The 24,135-nt window shown below is 37.0% G+C and overlaps 1 protein-coding gene across 4 annotated transcripts in view; it reads left to right on the forward strand.

Annotated features, from left to right (window-relative positions):
* The first annotated feature begins 4,843 nt into the window (after nucleotides 1-4,843).
* Nucleotides 4,844-24,135, forward strand: part of LOC110106687 (protein FLUORESCENT IN BLUE LIGHT, chloroplastic) — a 45,798-nt gene continuing 26,506 nt past the window's right edge. For 2 of the 4 annotated variants that reach the window (XM_020836659.2, XM_028697807.1), the window contains exons 1-2: nucleotides 4,854-4,991; nucleotides 10,630-10,784. In XM_020836659.2, the coding sequence (XP_020692318.1) occupies nucleotides 4,883-4,991; nucleotides 10,630-10,784 (264 nt within the window). In that variant the 5' untranslated portion in view covers nucleotides 4,854-4,882. Of the gene's footprint in view, nucleotides 4,992-10,629; nucleotides 10,785-24,135 lie in introns of all 4 variants that reach the window. The other 2 variants (XM_028697808.1, XM_020836660.2) reach the window with 2 other exon arrangements.

The raw sequence follows: 24,135 nt of genomic DNA on the forward strand, positions 1-24,135 counted from the left end.
ATAGCTTGTAGGAAAAAAAATTATGTTAAAATGATTATCACAAAGTTGACTAATACTTAGCAAATTATGTTTCAGGCCTTCTACCAATAAGACCTTTTCAATCAGAATATTTTTTGTGTTACCAATCATACCTGATTCTACCACTCTCTTAGTGGTGCTATATCTAAGTGTCACTTTTCCTCCAATCTCGGCCTTCAGCAATATAAATTGATTTGCATTTCCAAACATATATTTTAAACATCCATAATCTAAGTACCAAATACTCCAAAAGGGCTTGTATGAGAGCATTTCTAAAAAATAATTAAATATTAAAGTTGGGAACCCAAATAAATTTGGGTTCACCTCTTGATAATTATAATATAGATGTATATTTGATATATTGTGATTGATGAATCTTAGTTCTCTATACTAAATGTATTATATTATGAATAGTGCAAGTGTGAAAAATATTCCACAACATTTCATATGAAGAATATTTAACACTAGGAAAATTGTTTACAAATCTATATGAGTTATAATATCATTTCCTAGGTTTTAAACTTGTATGCTTTTGGTTAGGATTATAAAATTGTTCAAGTGTGGGAGCTGATTTATTTTCCTTAAAATCTTTCAATTTTATTTGAAGATATGAATTTGTATTTTTCAAAATTGAATTTTCAATCTTCAAATCATGTTCTTTTTTATTAAATTCACCCATAAAAACTTTAAAATCATTTGCAATCCCAGTATAAGATGTTTACAATAGTTTATGCTTCTTATTCAAATCATCAAATTCCTAGCAAAGCCATGCAATTGATATCTATGTCTGCATGATCATTCTTCAAATTTTCATGCTCTTTTTATAAATTCAAATCTTCAATACTAAGATTAGTATGTAATTTTTTAAGTTTCATATATGCATTATAAATTTTCTTAGAAATTTCACATAATTCATTATAGGATATGTCACATACATCCTCTTGATCTAAATGATCAAGTTTATATGCCATTAAGCACAAATTTGTAACCTCTTCTTATGCTTCTTTTTTGAAGAGTCTAAAGCCGAGTAAGCCCAAAAAGTTATTTGCATTCTTTTATTACCCTTCCTAATGTTAGTTTTCTCCTGAACTTTCTCCTTGTTAGGATTAACTTTGAGATTCGAGCATTCACTCTTTGTATATCCAGGCTTTCTATATTTATAACAAATTACTTCATTAGAAACTTTTGATGTCTTATTAAACTTACATTTGTTCCAATGCTGATGTCGTCGTTGCTTTCTCTTAAGAAAACTTTTGAATTTCTTAGTCATAAGTGCAATATCTTCTTCATCCTCTAGCATTAATTGATCACTCTCTGAATCATCGACTTTCAATGCTATATTTCTTTCTTTCCTTTTTTCACATATATCAACCTGTCTTTGATTCACTCTTTACTCGTAAGCAATAAAAGATCCAAACATATTGTCAATAGAATATATATTCAGATCTTTAGACTCAGTAATGACATTTATCTTTGCATCATAAACAGAAGGTAGATAACGTAAAATTTTATTAACTTTTTCTAAATTTGTAATATCTCTATCTAAAATATGTAATGAACTAACAATATGAGTAAACTTTGTATACATATAAAAATGACTCATTTGGTTTCATACAAAATAGTTCTAGTCATATAGTAAAATATTCAAACTAATTTGTTTTACCTCATTTGTTCCTTCATAAGTTATGCAAAGTCTATCTCAAATTTCTTTTTTAGTCTTGCAAGTAGAAACACCATATAATATTAGATTTTGAAAGATAAAAAAACTATTTAAATATTTTGCATTAAACTATGCTAATTCTCTTTCTTTTAAAGTCTAATCAGTAAATGATGTTTCAATTCTAATATCATCAATAATTCTAGTAGGTTTAGTATAACCTCCATATATTAAAATCCATATGTAAAAATTAACTGATAGCAGAAAAGTAGACATATGAGTTTTTCAAAAATTAAAAGAAATGCTATCAAATAAAGATGGTATAGTGATCAAATATTCTATAGTAGTATTGCAATTTCCAAGATTAGCCATGATCATTTTTTTTTCAAAAAGTAATCTAAACTTTAACTTTTGAAATTGGCTCTGATACCACTTGAAAGATCGTGTTGGTCGTTAAACCTTTTAGAACTGTCTCAAGGCTAACCAAGAGAGGAGGTGAATTGGTTATTTAATTTTTTTTGGATTTTGAAAACCTTTTTAGAAAATTAAATCAATGATTCTAAAATATTCAATTATTTAAATAAATGGTTATCCCATGATTTTTCAACCATAAAATTTTAAATGTAAAAAAATAAAAATATAAGAAAAATAAATAATAAAAGAAGAACACCAAATTTTATAGTGGTTCGGTCAAACTTTACCTACATCCACTCCTTGGAAACTTCTTCTTAAGGTATTGCACTAAACAATAGTGGCTCTCCTTTTGCTCTAAAAGCAAGGCAGAGAAGCCCTTCAAAACTCTCTTCCATCAACCCGGTGTAGTAGAGAACCATCGTCTTTTACACTCTCCAAGTGATGGAAGTGTACCGTCACACCCTTTTTCACTCTCCTGGTGAAGGTAGAGTACTCATATCCAATGCTGAAGATCTTCTCCTAAGAGCCTCCAAAGAAGATGGACAATAACTTGAAGAAGACAAATAGATCTCCTCACTTTCAGCAACCTTGTGAATCCTTCATAATTCCCTTTCACTAGATCTCTCACTCTTCACTCTCAAAATTTCTCCCAAAGACACCTAAAATGGTCACTCTCAAGAGATTTTCACTGCTAATGGATTATTAGACATTTTTTATGACTCTTTATACAAAAAACATGTGAAAATCATCCAAAAATTGAATTTTTTTTCCAAGAGAACTGTCGTGGATCGTCTGATATGAACATTTCAAAAATCAAGGTTTTGTTTGGTACGACCTTGGACGAGCTCAGCTTTGCACACTGTCAGTTGTCTATATGAATTAAGATCATAGAATACAATAGTTCAAAAAATGAATGTGTTCATTCGGTACGATCTGGCACAAACCTAATTTTGTACTATGTTATTTATCTGTATGAATTTGCATCGTACTGTATAAATAATTCAAAAATGAATGTGTTCGTACGGTACGATCTTATACAAACATAATTTCATAATTTGTTAGTCGTCTATACGAATTAAGATCGTACTGTATGAATAGTGCTAAAATGAATGTTTTCATTTGTCACGATCTGGTACTAACCTAATTTCATAATCTATCATCCGTCTATACAGATTCACATCGTACTGTATGAACAATTCAAAAATTCAAGCCATGATTTGATTAACTGCATTCTGGAGGAAAATACTTATCAAATCGTATAGTACGATTAGATATCATATAGTATGAACAATTTATATAAAAAAAATCAGATTCCCTATATCCAATTACAATCACACATGCTTACTTAAGAAATAAAAAATAAAGATATACATACTCTATTACATGAAATTATGTTCCACCTTGTCTTGAAGTCTTAAAAAATCTGGAATAGTATATGATTTCCCTGAAATGTTAGTACACACAAAAACAAACTGAAATATCTAATATATGTTAGAAAAAAACAATAAAATTATAACAATAATATTTTGTTATCATAAAAAAATCACAATCTCAATCTTGATTCCTGATTTGCAACACAATGCACCCCCTTCACCCCTAAAAATATTTTCTATTCTTTTATTTTGAGCCTATCATGATTTTTACAACATGCAATCATATTTTGGGGCTATTTGGGAGTACAATTTTACCTAAATTTTGTCAAACAATAAAAATGACAATTTTAAATTTCCTAGAATCTTAAATTCTCTCTCTCCATTTTGCATTAAATCCTTGATTTACTAAATTTGAGAGTTTGACCGATTAATATGATTTAGCAAATCTAAACACAAGAGAAAGGTGATGGCAACCTTCTTCATGTGGCTGCGAGCTCCTATCATCCGGCTCTTCCATCCTTCTCGGTGAAAACCAGGACTTCTTTTTTCTCCTTCTTGTGTATGTTGCCAATCCTATTGGTTGTTTGAGTGCTTGAATGCTGCTACTGTTATTTATAATTTTGCTTACTTCACCAATTGTTATGTTATTTTGTAAATGTATATCTCTATCATTTTTATTTTTATTTTATTATAAATCCATGTCTATGTTACTATTAATTACATTCTATCTATTCCTCAATATTTAATAGAGTTTTTGGGTTTCATTAATTAATACTTAAATGGGATATTAATATATGATAAATATGATTTAATTAGTCTATTTAAGGGTGATAATTTTTTTAAAATTAAAATTAGTAATATTCAATCATATTAATTTGATATAATTAAACAAATCTAAGTATTTAAGATTAATTAATTAAAAATATTAAATGAATCAATTTATCATTATTGTAAGCTAATTTGATTATAAATTCTTTTTTTTTAATATCGTAATAAATTGATATTTAATAAAATATTACATTCATAAAAAATTCTTAACTTTAAAAATAAGTATCGAAATAATATTAATGATCAATTTAATAGATTAAATGCTCTATCACGCGGTCACGGGCAGAGATGTGGGCGCGCGGTGCGACGTTGGCGAGCGACGCGGGCGAGGTCGTGGTCGCGGGCGAGCGAGGCAGTCGCTGGCAGCGACGCTGGCAGGGCTTCAAACGGGTTTGCGACCCGCCGGGTCAACCCGAACCCGACCGGATCTAACCCGAAAATTCCGAATCGGGTCTGAATCTGATTTTCATGTCGTATCAAATATTGACACCCCTAACTTTAACCTTTGTCATGTCAAATAAGTTTCAATTAAATGTACATAAACCCTCCTTGAAGCTAAAAGCCCCTCCAGGTTTCTTACGAGTTCATTTTAATGAAGATGGAAGCGTCCCACAGCTGGTACCAGCTCTCGCTGACACCGAGTCGAGGCAAGGCTTCGCGGTTATTGCTGGATGGATCTCGTAGAGGTGTTTTATCCTCCCGTGAGCTATTTGAGCCTTTTTGATTTGTTTTTCCATTCATTGCATGTTTTTCTTTTCTATTCGAGCAATAACTCTTTGATCGCTTATTTATTTTGAATACTTAGTTCAATTTACACCGATTTGATCTTATAACAATCAGTAATATGACAGAATTCTGTGTCCCGACTGTTTTCCTTTAAAAGGTTTAGGGTTTAACGTTGTACTCTTTGCTTGGTGGCTTCGCTTTTCTGTGCTAAGAGCTTCTTTCTACAATCAATGGGCGGCCATTTCTTAAAAGTTTCGCAAGGGAGGCTTTTTCTAGGACCAGATAGTTCATGAGAATGAGGTTCCAACCACTGAGCTGGCTACTGCGGGGAAATTGTTGTCCTTTCCTACGTGCCGTTATTCTTTATTTAGCTGTGTTCATAAGAAAATTTAGACACCTTATAATGTTAATTTATCGTTTTTTTTGTTAAAAAAATACTGTCAAGTGAAGCATGGACAAGCTTTACTTTAATTTGTTAAAATTGGGAATTTGTCATGCTTATAGTGTGTACAGGAATCATTTGTTTCAGATTTGGAATGCAAATCTTAGTAGATGTTATGGACCATTTCTCTATTTCTATTTCATCCTTGATGTTCAATTTGTTTCAGAGGTAAATCCTTGTAATTGATTCAACCATCTGTGATATGTGATTTGTTCAGATTAGTTCATTGCTAGATGGTATTGGGGAAAGAAAATAATGGAAATACTACTGAAAAGAGTTATCCATTGAATTTATTATCCCGTGCTTCTATATTTGAATCACATTATGTTCAATATGTTCATATACTGAACAAAAGTTGTGGTCAAAAGGTTTCAATTTCTTTGAATTTTTTATGCAGTTATATTAGTTATTGTTAGTCTATGTGGAATCATTTAGATATAAAGACAACATTTCTTCATGGTGAACTTGAAGAAGAGTTATACATGGTACAACCTTAGGGATATGAGTTTACAGATAAAGAAGATTTGGTGTATAAGCTCAAAAAGAGTTTGTATGGGCTGAAGAAGACACCAAGACAGCGGTACAGGAGATTTGACAGGTTTATGTCAGACAATGGGTAGACTAAGTACTAGACAAAACACTATTGCTATTTCAAATATTTTGATTATATTATTCTAGTTTTGTATGTGCATGACATGCTGGTTGCAAGATTAGATATTAAAAAGATAAGATGTCTAAAGGATCAATTATCAGTGGTGTTTGAAATGAAAGATCTGCATTCGGCTAACAAAATTCTCGGTATGTGAATTAGTATGGATAAAAGTGAATGTATGGTGAAGTTGTCTCAAGTTGAATATATTGAAAAAGTATTTCAAAGATCCAACATGAGAGGCAAAGCCAGTTTGCACTCCCTTGGGTAGTCACTTTCAGCTATCTAAGAAATAATCGCATAAATATGAAGTAGAGCAAGAATAGATGGAGAGGACTCCATATGCTTCAGTAGTTGAAAGTTTGGTGTATGCTATGATTTGTATGAGATCTGATATAACATATGCTGTGGGAGTAGTTAGCATATTTATGAGTAAATCAAACAAAATTTATTTGGAAATGTTTAAGTAGATTCTCATGTACTTTAAAGGATCAATTAACAAAGTTTTTTGCTTTGGAGGTCCATGGGTTGATCTACAGGGGTATGTAGATTTTGATCTTGCTGGAGATCTTGATGGCAGGAGGAGCACAACAAGTTATATCTTCACTTTCGGAAAGACTAAAGTGAGTTAGCTTTTCAAGTTATAGAAGATTTTTGCTCTCTCAACCACAGAAGCCGAGTATATTTCTATCACTAAGGGTAGCATGAAGATGATTTGGTTTCAAAATTTCTTGACAGAACTCGACAAAGGGGCAAATGAATGGGAAGTTGCATAGTGACAACATGAGTGCTATTCATTTAGTCAAGAATGCTATATTCCATGCCAGAAGGAACCACATTTAGCTTCAGTATCATTTCATCAGGTTGCTTCTAGAAGATTATTAGTTATCTTTGAAGAAGATACACGATAGAGAATCCTTCAAACATGCTAACGAAGATGATGATAGTTGATAAATTAAAGCTATATGTAGCTTCCGTTGGTCTTCATGAGGGATGAGCAAGGGCAAGCCACGCTACATGTATTATAATTGATGTTGCAGATTGGAAGAATGATTGATTGCAATTAGTTTCAAGTAGGAAATTGTTAATCTATGTGGAATCAGATTGTGTCTTTTAGTTTATTGTGCTCACTGGGGGGGGGGACCTCCTAGGGGTGTAAACGAGTCAAGTCGAGTCTAGTAATGGCATTATCAAGCTCGGCTCGTTAGTTAGAATGCCAGCTCGAACTCGAAAGATGAGCTCAAACTCGAGCTCGTCCCATTATAAACGAGCTCGAGCTGGCTCACGAGCCTCGGCATTGGTTTGCATAGTCTGCATGTTCCGCGTCGTTTGCCAGACTTTCAATTCCAAAGCGCCAGTCCGCGAAGTCCAACGCGCGTCACGTGCGGTATTTTCTTTTAATTATGCACGGGATTTTGAATTCCGGAAGCAGACGAAAGCTGAAAAAATGTAGAGGCAAGAAAGCTGCAGCTTTGGAATGGGCCTAAGAGGAAGAATTGGCAGAAGAAGGAGAACTGGCGAAAACTGCAGCTTTGGAAAATATAAGTTGCAGTCTTTAAGTGAAAGTTGTACATCAAATTAATATTTTATATGTTTTAATGCTTAAAAGCTGTACACATTTAATGCCCTGAAATGAAAATTGCAACCTTGAAAACATTAATTTAATATTTTATATTTTTTAATGCCTTTAAAAGCTATACACATTTAATTCCTTTAAATTAAAACTGCATCTCAAATTATTTTAAAATATTGAAAAATAACTATTTAAAAAACTAATAGTGATTCGAGCTGGCTCGCGAGCTCACGAGCTGAGTCTCATCAATCTCGACCTCGATCTCATGGATCAATAAGATCAGCTCGCGAGCTCGTTAACTAGTCGAGCTCAAGCCAGCTTGCGCCCTGCTCGCTTACACCCCTATGAACTCCCCCTGCTTGGGCTCGGGTGCTTTGCACCTAGAATTTTTTTTTTACGTACGTCTCGGTACTGTATACCCGAGCCCCCAACGCTGTATACTCAAGCACCTCGGCTCTGCATTGTTCGCTGGACATTTTTCTACAAAATCAACAGAGAATAGAGCGATGTAGTGTTGTATATTCGACACCGCAACATTGTCAGACGGATCAACTGACAGAGGTTAGAGCTCTGTAGCCTCCAAACTGTCGCCGCAACTCTTCAAGGTGGACTGTACAGTTTTTTTTCTCGTTTTTCTCAAAGGTGGTGTCCCCTTGGTAAGCAAGGAGAGTGAGAGAGAAGATAGATATGTACTTTTTTTCTCCCAATTTTCTTAGTGGATTTCTTGGTGTGGTGTGGCTCTGTGTTTTTTTCCCGATTTCGGGTTTTTCCGCATTAAATCCTAGTGTTCTTTACTTTCCGCTGCATTCTATTTTTCCTTGTTTGTTTCATTGTATGGTTTATTTTCACAATCCCAACGGTTATTTCTAGCTTTGAATCCATGTATCATTGTTTGCTTCTCACGGAACACTTATTTTAAGGAATGGAGAATGGAAATTTATAACGCCAACCCCACTCCAACCCCGCATAGTTAGGATAATGCTAATGATGGTTACGATGGGTACTGTTTTCTCTCCACTCTTAAAAAAAGCAAGGAAGTCATATAAAAAGTTAATATTATAACTTGAATGCTAGATACGTTGACCAGTTGCCTTATTATATAGCATTAAGGACTCAAAATAAAATGAACTCAATAATATTGATCAAGCTCTACTTACCTCCACAACTATTATTGCATGCGACATATGGCCAATATTGTTATCAATGCAGATCTTGATAAGCTGAACAAACTGACAGAATGCGGCAAACAGACGTAGTAGTCAATCATGTTTGCTAGCTTTTTGGAAGGTTTATATGAAATTTTGGGTTCGAAGATTAGAAAATTTTCAAGTAGAGTTTCTGGAATGATTTAAAACATACTTACACAGCCTACTCGAAGAGACTGTGCATAGAACTCAGTGGAACCTATTTTAAAACTGAATACTTCTATGTATATCAATTATAACACATGTAACTTCAAGCTTGAGCTCCTAGTCAGTCATAAGAGCAGCCGACGTCTTTACATTTTTTTTTAAATAAAATCCTTCAAACTTTAGAGAAAAAGGATTCCATCTTTTTCATTACAAGGTCTAGCCTATAGCATTACATTTGAGAGAAGATATGTTAGTGAATTCAAAATGTCTTGTGGCATCATTAGGGTTGTCAAAATCGGGTCACGGGTCGGGTTCTGGTCCAACCCGGAACTGACCAGACACAAGTTCACCCGACTCGAACCCAACCCATTTTTTCAAACAGGCCACTTTCTCGGACCCGAACCTGACCCACTTCGGACCCGAGTCAACCCAACACGACCCGCCAACCTGTCTCTTCTTTACTTCTGATCTAAAAAAGCCGGAGGTTGGGACGGGACAACGGAAGCGGCTTGGACGGGATGGGACAGGATGGCGACAGCTAGAGGTCAGGATGGGACTACAACAACGGCTTGGACGGGACAGGACGGGACTGTGGCAGTGGCTTGGACGGGACGGGACGGACGGGACGGGATGGACGTGACTCACACGATTTTCCTGGGTTAAATTGGGTTGAGTTCCGATTTTCAGGTCGACCCGAACCCGACTTGTTTTTCCAAATGGGTTGAATCCGGGAACCCGAACCCGACACGTTTGAGAAATGGGTTGACCGTAACCCGAAATTTTTGAGTCGGGCTTTCGGGTCATGCAAAATATTGACACCCCTAGGCATCATATTTGTCTAACTATATGTTCAAAGACCTTGCTTCTGGACCTGGAGTTTTAGCACTAGCAATGGACAAAGTTAGAGCGTAGCTGGCGAATGTTGCATATGCAATTAAATCATTTCCAAAGACCTTCTTTTCTTGTTAATTTGGAGAAAAGTTGGTGCTTGAATCTTTGATTGTGACATGAATTACCCGCTATAATGACATAGCAGAAGTTGTGCTTGATTCTTCAACCATAAGCTTCTAATTTGATTACTGGCAGTGTAGAGTAGGTACTTGCTCACAGTATTTTGAAGCTTTTGTTTAGAATTTGTTAATAATTTTTGTGTGTTTCATATATTTTAACTTAACATGCAAAAATCAATAGATATAATTACTTGTATTGTACTGCGCACTCTCTTAGTTTGAAGATGCTATCATTTCGTTGGAGGAACTGGTTTGTACTATAGGCATTAACATATAAGTCGTCAGATGAGATACTTCAGGTATACATGTTTGGAGAATCTTCAAGGCTTGGCTTTATTGTTTCTGTGTGATTTGGTATGCATGTTCAAGGTTTAGCATCCTTACACCTTAACTTATTTCAGCTTTCTTCTTCTTTTATTTCAGCAGCCCTAAATTGCAGAGACGTATGCCTCTTATTCAGGGCATATCAACATATTCTGCATCTCACTGCTTTGTTATATATTTTCATGTCACTTTTCTAGCTCAGCCAATTTATATGTTGTCAAATTGATCTTTTTTTTCTGATATTAATTTGCTATTGCAAACAGAAATGATGGACTTTCACGTTCTTAGAAAGGAGAAGATGGTAAAATTTTTCATGGGAGGTTTTCTTTCATCTAAATGCGGGCAAGTTTGGCTAAGGCCCATCTCTATTAATTCTAAGAAAGATGCCCTCCAAGTGTCCATAATGAAAAGCAATGAGGTATAACTGCAGCTCCTTATATTCCAGTTCCTGTTTGTTTCTGAAATTGTCTGATTCAAATGGCAAGATGCACACATAAGCAATCTTGCATTTCATGATGGTTGTTTCTTTGAAATTCATCAGTTAGGAATTGTGAAGTGCAATAAATTTAATCCTTCAGTGCAACACTTAGAAAATATTTCTGACCTTCATTTAAAGCTTTAATTAATTCTATCGGTTACCAACATTAATTTAAATAGTTTTATCTTTTGAAATTGTCAAAAGTTTATGTCCTACATGACATGATTAATTTTTAATGATTACAAACATAATATGATATGAGCTAAACAAAATTTGAATAAGATTCGTGTAGGAATGAGTTCTAACATTTTAGGTAAAAGTTGGAAAAGCAATTCATGAGATAAAGGCACTTAGAAGCGCATACGTAGCTTAAAAGATGTCTATAGTTCGTGTATTTCAAGTTAGGCAGAGAGATTTCAAGACCTATGCTTCAAGTTCTAAAGTGTTATATTTTTCATCTTGTATTATTTTTCTTAGCTATTGAGGCAGACAAGTTGACCGACGTGCACACAAGAGAATTTAGAGTAGATAAATTCTAAGTCAATATTATTAAAATTTTTTCTTAAATGACTGTAGTGTACGATCATGTGTTGTACTGTATGATCAATTACGACTAAAATTTCTCACTAATTTGATTGAACTATTCGATCATGGATTGTTTTGTTTAATTATGTTTGATTTCAAAATTACATATGAGATATTTTAGTTTAGATAAGAAATATATTTTAAGTAATGCAAATTAAGCTTAAAATTGTGCTCTATGTATATATCATACTGACAATTTTATTTTGATATAATATTAATATGATCAATTTATGTTAATTAAAATAATTAAAAATTAATTTAATTGTGCTATATGTGTATGTTGTATTGAACAATCAACATGATTATCTCAATCAAATAGATAGAATCAATTTGCCTTAATTTTAATTGTTCAAAATTTGGGTTAATTGTCCATTACGAAATGCATAATACTGCTCAATAAATTACCTAAAATAAATTCAATTAAGTCACATGGTATTTGAAATGGTTTATACGATTAAATTTGAAATATACTTTGTTGAGAGTCTTTATTTGTTTATCATGTGATATCTTGAATCTCGAAACTATTATAAAATTCTATGTGTCGAGGTGTGGGGCTATGAGTATTTGGTGCTTCTTTTGGAGTAAAAGGGATGGTAGGGTTTTTTCAGTACATGCTCTCGTTTGCGGTAATAAAAGGAGAGAGTTGTGAAAAATCATAAGAAGAACACTTGGGGAGTAGACATAGGCCATTGAGGACCAACCTATTGTACTTAAGTTTGCCATTCTTTGCATTTAATTTTTTTTCAGCTCTTTTACTTGTTGCAATTCTTTGTGATGATGTTTGAAAAAATTATGAATTGTGCCTATTTGTGATGTGAGATGTGAGAAAAAGCTTTTGAATGTTAAAAAAAATAAAAATTACAAAAACCTTTTGTTGTATTTGGGAAGAAATTTGAATATTCTGATAAGTATTTCCTTAATATAAAAAAATCATATTTGCCTTTTTCAATAAAAAAAATTTACTTTCATGTTTTTATTATCTTAAAAGAGAAAAATTATTAACTTTTAAAATTATTTTCAAAATTACAAGAATCTATCCACATCTTGGGTGTGCCATACGAATCAATTGATATCAGAGAGGCTCTTTGTTTTAAGTTTTAACTATACAAAGTAGATTTGTATGACACATTTGAGAATAATAGCATCACCAAAAGGTATTTTATTAACCAACCATATTTATTTTATGATATTCTGTTTGATTTATGGAATGTTAGACTATCTACTTTTATTCATCCATTGACAATTATGCTTGAAATTTAGTACTGATAGGATATTTACATTCATGCAAATATACAACAACAACAACAACATCAAGCCATTTTCCCACTATATGGTCAGCTACATGAATCATTTTTCTCCATTGTGCTCTGTTAAAAGTTAAATTCTCATTTAAATCTAAAAAAGAATGGTCATTTTTAATATTTTCTAACCAAGTTTTTTTTGTCTAATTCTACCTTTCTTAACATAAGTCAAATCTAATACATCTACTTTCATAACTAGGTCATCTGAAGGTTGCTGTTTTATGTGACCAAACCATCTAAGGCGACTCTCTCTAATCTTATCTTCCACTAGAGCTACTCCAACTTTTTCACGTAAATGCTCATTTCGAATCCTGTCTCTAAGAGTACAGCAACTCATCCACCTGAGCATCATCAACTCTGTAACACTTAACTTAATATTATGTTTCTCCTTTAATGGCTAACATTCTGCACCATAAAGCATGTGCAAAATTTTGTGAAGAAAAAATTTACTGGCAGTCTTTTTGATGAGTGGGAGCATAAAGATCATGAACCGACACAATTATATTCAAAATGCTTGTCCTACTTTTTTTTTTCTGCGTTGAAATCTGACTATATTCATATTTCTACATATAAAGTTGAAAAAGAAATTTGGGATAATGTGTTACTTGTAAGGTACTGATGAGGTGGAGAAGTAACGTATAAATTTATTTTTTCATGATTACGAACAATTTTTTGGGAAACTTAATGTTTACGAAAATTATCACCTCATTACATGCACTTGAATAAGAATATTCTAATGTTGAGAAAGCCAATAATTCTTAAATACTTGCTTGAATCATGGGATAGAAATATTATTGCTATTTTTAGATTTACGGATATATCAACTTACTTTATTGATCTATTATTTGGTTCTTGGATTGCATATTAGCAAAATATTAGGCAAAGACTTGGGAACAACTCAAAGAAGAGGGTGATGAGGACATCCGTAGGAGATTTCGACACACTTGCCATCGGAGGAATCGTCGAGCGACGGCTATGATTCATAGTTTCTATTTCTGATGTTTTATTTTATTCATGTTATTTATATTTTATGTTTTTCCATTTGTATCCCTATGAGGGAGTCGTTGTATGTTGTAGCCCGAGGGCAATTTCGCTTTGTTGTTTTGTTTTGGAAGGCCTATATATGGAGGCGTAGTCATTGTATTTTGGTAGTTGTTGATGAATGAAATTTTCTTATTGTTGATCTCTTTGTGAGTTCGTGAGATTCCCAAGATCTCTTTGTGAGTTCTTGCAGAGGTGGTACTTGAGGTTTGTAGCTCTCTAAATTTTCACTTTCCCTTACACCCTTCTTCTTCTTCTTCCCCTACCTAATCGAAACATCACCACCCTCTCAATCCCCCACTGCCACACTAGCTCCACCGCCGGCCTCCCTTGACCAGCCCAACTACCAGCGGCCCACCCAAATCCCACGACCGGCTGCCAGGCCGCCGGCTCCATCCGCCGCCCCCTTGGCCTCCCACCTTGCCGCCGGCTTCCCCTTGACCCAATTCCTTTTTGAATTTCAAATTCCCCTTGATTAAATTAATTTCCTAATTAGTATTCATCTATTTAGAAAAGTCATTCAAGGGAATTTAAGTCTATTTTGAAATTCAAACCTTTTCCCTCTCATTATAAACCAAATTAGGAAGTTGTTTCAAATTTAATCAAATCTGAAATTAAAATCAGTTTTGATTAGAATTTAACTCCTATCCTTTGGACCCCACCTACTTAATTCCCAAGCCCCTCTCTCCTCCTTACATGGCCGGCCACCCCACCCTCTCTCTCTCTCTCCCATTAATACACCATTAATCCCCTTCCCTCCTAGCTTAATTTCAAATTTAAAGTTCTGAATTTGAAATTAAACCCCTCTTTTAATGGTAACTTGAAATTAAATTCAGGTTTATTCCCTCCCTCTTCCTCTAGCTCACGGCCAAGCCCCTCTATTCCCAAACCGCCACTTCCACCTCCCCTCTCCCTCTCTCTTCTCTTCTTCATTCATTACGAACATGAATGGCGGATCCAGAATTTGATCACGGATTCATAGAGGATTCCAACGGGAGAACCGACATCTCACAATTGCCCTTCTTTGATCCCTATACGGGTTGGGATATTACAATAGACAGATACATCAACCGCATCTCGTATCAATTGGCGCTGTCAGTTGAAGAGTACCTACCACCCGACCGTTGGACGATCATAAGCCGCCGGCCATCCCCACCGCCGCCGGTTCCCTCGCCCTCGCTACGGATCGTCTGCGCCTTCCACCTTGTGGTGATCACCATCATTGTTTCATTCTTCTTCTCCCGCCAACCTTAGAAATAGAAGAGTGATTGCGGACTTCAAGGTGAGACGATCGCTTTGTTAACCAGTGGATTCTAGTTGAACTAATCTTTGCATCGTTTTGTTTTGAATTGTTATTTTAAAAGTTCCCATAACTTTAGTTGTGATTGATTGCCTAATTGTAGTTTACTTCTCAAGAATTACTTTGAATCTCATTTGGGTGAACATTAAGATTAAACTTTATCATTGCCTAACCAATTTCTTATTAATCTTATAAACAATTCCTAGTTTCACATCATTTTGGTATCAGAGCATGGTAGACATAGGTAACACATGCTAGAAAGCATCCTATGGGCTTACCTAACCAACAATTCACTTGTTTGCATGCATTGCATTTCTTAAATAATTTATTTCATAGTGTTCCCTTGCTGTCCAGAAAATTTCTGCACCTTTTAGAGAGCTTTAGGTGTCTCTAACCTAGGTTTTAAGTGCTGTCCTCACCCTAGGAACCTCCCTAATCACTTTGATCATTCATCTCCTTGCTGTAGTTTGCTGTCCCCTTCTAAACTGCATCATTTAGAGGCGTTAGGAGCATATAACTTAGTGTCTAGGTGCTGTCCTTTGTCCATTTACCTACCCTAGTGTCCCCTAGTACCAACAATGGACCCGGAAAGCATTCAAGCAACGTTGGACCTCATGGTGGGTCAACTGGGAAACGGTTACACAGCAAATCCGAAACACCCAGAATGACTTAGCAGACTTTAGGCGCCAAACGGGTGAGCGACTTGATAACATTGAGCGTCTAGGAAACCCCGCTATTTAAACCCCCTTCTAGGCCGCATTCACCTTATGGTGATGACACCTGGACCGATTATGGACTACAGCGAGATCACTATCGTCATAACCCTAGACCCAATCCGGACACCGTAGGAAATGAACCCACTGGCAGAGATAACAACGCTCAGCTGCTGAAGAACATCCGTATTGACGCTCCTTCCTATGATGGTGTACCCTCGACCCTCAAATTTTCTTAGATTGGATCAAAAGAATGGATATTTACTTCAAATGGTACAGTATCTCAGAGGAACGAAAAGTTAGGTTCGCGGAGATGAAACTTACGGGCCGAGCCAACCATTACTGGACAAACTTGGAGAAAATGCGTGAAGCCCGAGGAGAACACCCCATCACCGATTTGAGAACGATGAAACAGGAGCTCAAGAGAAAATATCTCCCCTCTTCCTATTACCCTAAGCTCTTAGATAAGTGGAATAGGTTGACCCAAGGGAGTAGACCTGTCAAGGATTATATCTCTGCCTTTGATGACTACCTGATTCGTTGTAGTGGTGAGGAGACCACTACCCCAACCCAAATCCTTTCAATGTTTAGAGCCGGCTTAAGAGAGGACCTCCGAAATGAGTTTTTTGCGAGATGAATTAACACTTTGGAAGCAGCTTGTAGTTTAGTGTTCGACCTTGAAGAGTGTAGGACCCATTCTCACTCTAGGCATCCAGACTCTCGCTCAGGTCCATATAGAGCTTCTTCCAGTCAACCTCAAACCTGATCTGCTGGTCCCGTAGTTAACCAACCAACGGCGAGTCAACCTCAATCCCGTCCCGACTTTAAAGGAAAGACTCATGATCGTGATTCACCTAAGATAACCTTCGGAACTAAATGCTATAGGTGTCATGGGTATGGACACATTGCCTCGCAATGTTCTAGTCCCTATAAGGTCACCATAATTGAAGAGGTTGATGAAGAAGAGGAAGAAACTGATACTGATTTAATCCATCATGTAGACGATGAAGAAGATTTTTTCCGTGATGAGGACCCCGTAGAATTACAAGTAGTTAGATGCGCCTTGTCCCAACCAAAACCAAGTGATGATTGACGTAGGACTTCAATGTTATACACTTTCACTAAAATAGGGGACAAGAACTGCAAGTTCATCATCGACAGTGGTAGTTGCATCAATGCGGTCTCTTCCACGATTATATCCAAACTTAATCTAAAGACGACTCCACACCTGAACCCCTATAAAGTCGCTTGGATTAATTCGATTGCCATGGAGATTAAAGATCGGAGCTTTATTCCACTAGAATTTGTTGGATATCAAGAGAAGATTTGGTGTGATGCTTTGACTATGGATGTGGGTCAAATTATTCTTGGTCGCCCATGATTATTTGACAACTATGTCCATATTTATGGGAGGACAAACACCTGCGTGTTTGAGCATAATAGCAAGAAGATTAAGCTAATACCTTCGCAACCTAAACCCCTTCAAACTGAAGTTAAGACTGCTCCCGTCAAACCTAGCAAAGAAATACACTTCTTAACTGCGAAAGAAGTAGAAGTCGAACTTAACCAAGGAGCTCTTATGTATGCCCTTGTAGCACGCGAAGCCAATGAAGAACAAGGAACCCCCATACCGATTGAAGTTCAGCCCCTCTTTGAAATGTTTGCTGATGTATTCCCTGACGATCTTCCCAACCACTACCCCTTTAAGGGATATCCAACATGCTATCGACCTGGTACCAGGTGCATCACTGCCCAACCTCCCTCATTACTGCATGAATCCTGAAGAGCATGCCAAGTTAAAAGAACAAGTTGATGATTTGCTCAAAAGGGGTTTCATCAAAGAAAGTTTAAGTCCGTGTGCGGTACCTGCCCTGTTAACTCATAAAAATGATGGTTCTTGGAGTATGTGTGTTGATAGCCGCACTATCAACAAGATTACTATGAAATATCATTTTCCTATCCCTCGATTGGACGACATGTTAGACATGATGACTGGGGCAACTCTATTTTTAAAAATTGATCTTAAAAGCGGATATCATCAAATCAGAATCCTCCCTGGTGATGAATGGAAGACGGCCTTCAAAACAAAAGATGGGTTGTATGAATGGATGGTTATGCTGTTTGGTCTTAGTAATGCTCCTAGCACCTTCATGAGGGTTATGACCCAAATTTTGCGCCCATTCTTAGGAAAATTCGCGGTCGTCTATTTTGATGATATATTGATTTATAGTAATTTGGTGAATCAGCATTTAAATCATTTTAAACAAGTCTGTGAAGTCATGAGAAATGAACAGTTGTATGCTAACCCTAAGAAGTGTACGTTTCTCACAGATAGTGTTACTTTTCTCGGATTTTTTGTTTCCTCCCAAGGAACATCAGCTGATCCTGAGAAAGTACGTGTGATTAATGAGTGGGTTGAACCTAAGAATATTAGGGATGTTCGGAGTTTTCATGGATTAGCCACCTTTTATCAGAGATTCATTAGGAATTTCAGCACTATCGTAGCTCCTATAACTGATTACCTCAAGAAGGGAGAATTCAATTGGACTACACATGCCTCTAGAGCTTTTGAGGAAATTAAGAGGAAAATGATAGAGGCTCCTGTAATGCGTCTACTAGAGGTCGTTGAAGTAACTTGTGATGCTTTTGGCATAGGTATTGGAGGAGATTAATCACAAGGACACCCCGTTGTGTATTTTAATGAGAAGTTAAATGATATCCGTCAACGGTATTCTACCTACGACAAGGAGTTCTATGCGATCATTCAATCCCTTAGGTATTGGTGACACTACTTGTTGCCATAAGAATTTGTGATATTCTCGGATCATGAAGCTTTACGATACATTAATTCGCAGAATAAACTCAATGCCCTTCATGGTCGTTCGATTGAGTTTTTGCAAGAGTACACTTATACAATTAAACATAAAGCAGGATTTGAGAATAAAGCTGCGGATGCCCTAAGTCGAAGGTTAATGATTACCCGAGAAATGAGAACCGAAGTAATCGGATTTGAACGACTCAAAGAAGATTATTTGGGCTGCCCTGATTTTAAAGAAGTATATTCATCACTATCGACTAAGGACTAGCGAATTGTAGATGACTTTTTTTTGGAAGATGGTTACTTATTTAAATCGCAGAAGTTGTGTATTCCCAATTCGTCGCTCCGAGAATTCCTTGTTTGGGAATTACACACTGGAGGCTTAGCTGGGCATTTTAGTCAATCTAAAACCATTGCTGTCGTTGAACATCGATTCTTCTGGTCCAGTTTGAAGCGGGATGTAATTAGGTTGGTCAAGAGATGCCACACATGCCAATTAGCCAAGCAAAGAAAACAAAATACCGACCTCTACACACCCTTGCCCGTACCCCACTGCCGATGACAGGACGTTAGCATGGACTTTGTTTTAGGGCTACCCAAGACTATCAGGAAGCATGACTCAATATGTGTAGTAGTGGATAAATTCTCTAAGATGGCACATTTTCTCCTATGTTCCAAAACATTTGATGCTTTTAGGATTGCTAATTTGTACTTTGATGAAATTGCCAGACTTCACAGGCTCCCTAAGACTATTGTGTCGGATCGAGATGCAAAATTTACTAGCCATTTTTGGAAAACGTTATGGCTCAAGATGGGTACTAAACTGCAATTCTCTACCGGCTTCCACCCTCAGACGGATGGTCAAACGGAAGTTGTTAATAGGAGCCTAGGTAACCTCCTTAGGATTTTAGTAGGCGAACATATTATAGAGTGGGATTCTAAGTTGCCTACTGTCGAGTTTGCTTATAATAACTCCGTTAACTGAACCACAGGCATGAGTCCAGTGGAAATTGTATACGGGTACCAACCTAGGTAGCTAATAGATTTAATTTCCATGGGTCCTAAGCTTAGAGTGTCAGAGTCTGCATCTGCATTCGCATCTCACCTCCAGGAATTGCATAAAGAGATTAATAAAAGAATTGAACAAAGTAATGATATGTATAAACTTAATGTTGATCTTAAAAGGCGATTCAAGGAGTTCGAGGTTGGAGACTGTCATGATCCGGATTCATCCGGAGCGGTTCCCGTCAGGGGCCGTTAAGAAATTACACGCTAAAAGCGCCAGGCCTTTCAAAATAACTTTGAAAATAAATATTAATGCTTATGTATTAGACCTTCCAGAAGGTTTCAACATGAATCCTACGTTTAACATTGAGGATCTAGTAGCCTTCGAAGGACCTGATTTTAACCCTGAAAATCCACTAATTATTGAGCCTTGTGTCCATACAAAGTGAGATCCCGAGCCTACCTCCACTCCCTAAAATTCCTACAATACCTAATGCGGAGAAGATAGAAACTATACTCAATGATGAAATCATTTTCACCAAGGATGGCGGGCGCCGAAGATACCTAGTTCAATGGAAAGGAAATCTGGAGACGGAAAATACATGGCTGGATTGTGTCGAGATACAGAGACTGGACCCTGATCTTCTGGAGCTGTACGAGAGTTCTCAGGACCCCTACTCGACAGGGTCGAGCTTTCTCCCACCTGGGGAGAATGATGAGGACATACGTAGGAGATTTCGGCACACTTACCATCGGAGGAGTCGTTGAGTGACGGCTATGATTCATAGTCTTTATTTCTGATGTTTTATTTTAATCATATTATTTATATTTTATGTTTTTCCATTTGTATCCCTATGAGGGAGTCATTGAATGTTGTAGCCCGAGGGCAATTTTGTCTTTGTTGTTTTGTTTTGGAAGGTCTATATATGGAGGCCTAGTTATTGTATTTTGGTAGTTATTGATGAATGAAATTTTCTTATTGTTAATCTCTTTGTGAGTTCGTGAGATTCCCAAGATCTCTTTGTGAGTTCTTGTGGATAGGGGTGTCAATTTTTGACAAGACCCGAAACACGACCCGAACCCGACCCGGGAAAATCCGGGTTCGGGTTGAACAAATCAACTCGTTTTAAAAATCAGGTCATGGTTGGTTTGACCCAACAACCCGAAATTGACCCGAAAGTGACACGAAAACTCATATTTAACCCGAAAACCCGAGATTGACCCGTTTTTGACCCGATTTTGACCCGAAAATCGAATATTGACCCGATTTTGACCCGAAAATTAGCAATTTTAGGTTAACTTCGGGTCATTCGTGTCGGGTCGGGTTGACCCAGACCCGAATCGGGTCGGGTTCGGGTCCAAAAACCTGACCTGTTTTTAAAAACGGGTCGGGCTCGGGTTGACCCGAATAGTGCCGGGTCAGTTTTGGGTTCGACCTGAACCCGACCCGTTGACCCGAATTGACACCCCTACTTTTGGAGGTGGTACTTGAAGTTTGTAGCTCCCTAAATTTCCACTTTCCCTTACACCCTTCTTTTTCCCCTACCTAACTGAAACCTCACCACCCTCTCAATCCCCCACCGCCACACTAGCTCCACCGCCGACCTCCCTTGACTGGCCCAACTACCAGCGGCCCACCCAAATCCCACGACCGGCTGCCAGGCCGTTGGCTCCATCCTGTCGCCCCCTTGGCCTCCCACCTTGCCGTCGGTTTCCCCTTGATCCAATTCCTTTTTGAATTTCAAATTCCCCTTGATTAAATTAATTTCCTTATTAGTATTCCCCTATTTAGGAAAGTCATTTAAGGGAATTTAAGTCTATTTTGAAATTCAAACCTTTTCCCTCTCATTCTAAACCAAATTAGGAAGTTATTTCAAATTTAATCAAATCTGAAATTAAAATCAGATTTGATTAGAATTTAACTCCTATCCTTTGGGCCCCACCTACTTAATTCCCAAGCCCCTCTTTCCTCCTTACATGGCCGGCCACCCCACCCTCTCTCTCTCTCTCTCTCTCTCTCTCTCTCTCTCCCATTAATACACCATTAATCTCCTTCCCTCATAGCTTAATTTCAAATTTAAAGTTCTGAATTTGAAATTGAACCCCTCTTTTAATGGAAACTTGAAATTAAATTCTGGTTTATTCCCTCCCTCTTCCTCTAGCTCACGGTCAAGCCCCTCTCTTCCCAAACCGCCACTTCCACCTCCCCTCTCCCTCTCTCTTCTCTTCTCTATTCATTACGAACATGAATGGCGGATCCATAATTTGATCACGGATTCATAGAGGATTCCAACGGGAGAACCAACATCTCACGATCGCCCTTCTTTGATTCCTATACGGGTTGGGATATTACAATAGATGGATACATCAACCGCATCTCGTATCAAATGGCGCTGTCAGTTGAAGAGTACCTACCACCCGGCCGTTGGATGATTATAAGCCACTGGCCATCCCCACCGCCGCCGGTTCCCTAGCCCTCGCTACGGATCGTCTACACCTTCCACCTTGTGGTGATCACCATCATTGTTTCGTTCTTCTTCTCCTGCCAACCTTAGAAATAGAAGAGTGATTGCGGACTTCAAGGTGAGACGATCACTTTATTAACCGATGGATTCTAGTTGAACTAATCTTTGCATCGTTTTGTTTTGAATTGTTATTTTAAAAGTTCCTGTAACTTTAGTTGTTATTGATTGCCTAATCGTAGTTTACTTCTCAAGAATTACTTTGAATCTCATTTGGGTGAACATTAAGATTAAACTTTATCATTGCCTAACCAATTTCTTATTAATCTTATAAACAATTCTTGGTTTCACATCAAAGGGAGAAACAGATAGCTTTCAAAATTAAAGAATTTGGCAATAGTGAGTGGAGACGGTATACCATTAATTGCTAAGAAATTCAATTCCTTTCTTGGAAGTGAAAAGAAGTTCAACAGAAAAATGAGAGGCAAGGATGAAGGTAATACAAGCACTAAAACTAACATAGATGTCTATTTGAGGGCAAAGAGTTGAGTCATATCAAGTAGTATTGCTCGAACTTCAAAGGCAAGAATCAAAAAGAAAAAAATTGATGGAAAAGGCGATGCTAAATAGAACAAAAAAAATTTCAAAAAGCCTTTTGGATTAACTCTAACACAGGCTCCTCAGTTAGCAAACAAGAAGAGGAAATCTACAACCTATGTCTAATAACTCAGCATGACCATGAGGATTTAGACCCGATCAAGTATATAATCTCTATTATTACGATTTATGTTTTATGGGGAAAGAGATGCATAGTAGCTTTAAACAACATAAAAATAATGTATCTTTCAAAAAAGAATCACACATTTAAAAATAGCATAATATTTTATTACATATCTAGATCATGTTTAGAAACATCTAGAAGAGTAAGCTTCTTTGTATTTCCATTGAATGCACTAAGCATGATTTACTTGTAAAAATTGGTTCAGGCGCAAGTGTAAATAATGATTTAAGAAATAAACTAAAGTCATCACACAGCACATCTAAAGTTCATGTGCACACATCACAGAGATTAGTTTTGCCTGTTGTATCCTCATCTCACAAGAAGAAGAATTTTAGAATGAAGAAAAATTTTATGTCGTACCTAGTAATACTTGATAATTGTTATTACATGGACAGATCTCTTATATGTGAACGAATAGAAGATAAGTAAGGGTAACACATAGATGAATGCCTAAAATTAGAGCTGCATATCACAATACTATTTCAGTCGCATCTTTTAGTATACTCAAAATGATTTGGGTTCCAAAAATGAAAATGTTGTGCATTTATTTAGCATGTTTTCACAGTAGGACCAATGGAGGCATGTGATACCTTGACCCTGTGTATTCAAGTACTATGACTGGTGATAAATAAAAATTGCAATACCAAAATCCAGGGATGGTGGAAAGGAAACTCTTGGAGATTGTTGACCTTCATCTTATGATCAAAAGAACAAAAAAATCAAGATACCTATAAACTGTCGGATCCACGAACTCCGCCGAGAATTTCCTGGAATCCCGCTGAAATTCGTATGGAGCAGCGCCGAACGATCCTCTCCCGAAATTCGGCAAGAAATCCCGCCGAGGCCCTCCGGAAATCCTGTGCAGTCGACGCCGCTCGGTCACCTCCCGGATATCCTGCGACTCGCCTCGATCAAGCCTCCCTCAGCGTCGTTAAATACCGGATGAAGACACCTCCATTCGCTGGCTGCTTCTCCGACTCCTTTTCCCACATCCCACGACACTCTCGGCGCTTCTTCCCCACGACCTCCTCTCTTCCACGATCGCAAGAGCTCCAAGCTTCCGATCCCGATCTCCACTGCCGTTTCCTCTCGTTCTCCACGCTCCAAACCCGACGCCTCTCTATTCCTCTGTCCGACTCCAAGCAGCCGACCTCACCTCAGCCAGATCCCGTCGACGCCGATCCCGAGCTCCTCCCTCTCCCATTCGCAACTCCCTCTGCCCGAAATCCAACCTTCCTTGGCCGAGAGAGAGAGAGAGAGAGAGAGAGAGAGAGAGAGAGAGAGA

The sequence above is a fragment of the Dendrobium catenatum genome, unplaced genomic scaffold, assembly GCF_001605985.2.
Source record: "Dendrobium catenatum unplaced genomic scaffold, ASM160598v2 fragScaff_scaffold_998, whole genome shotgun sequence".
In the NCBI taxonomy this organism is placed as follows: Eukaryota; Viridiplantae; Streptophyta; class Magnoliopsida; order Asparagales; family Orchidaceae; genus Dendrobium; species Dendrobium catenatum.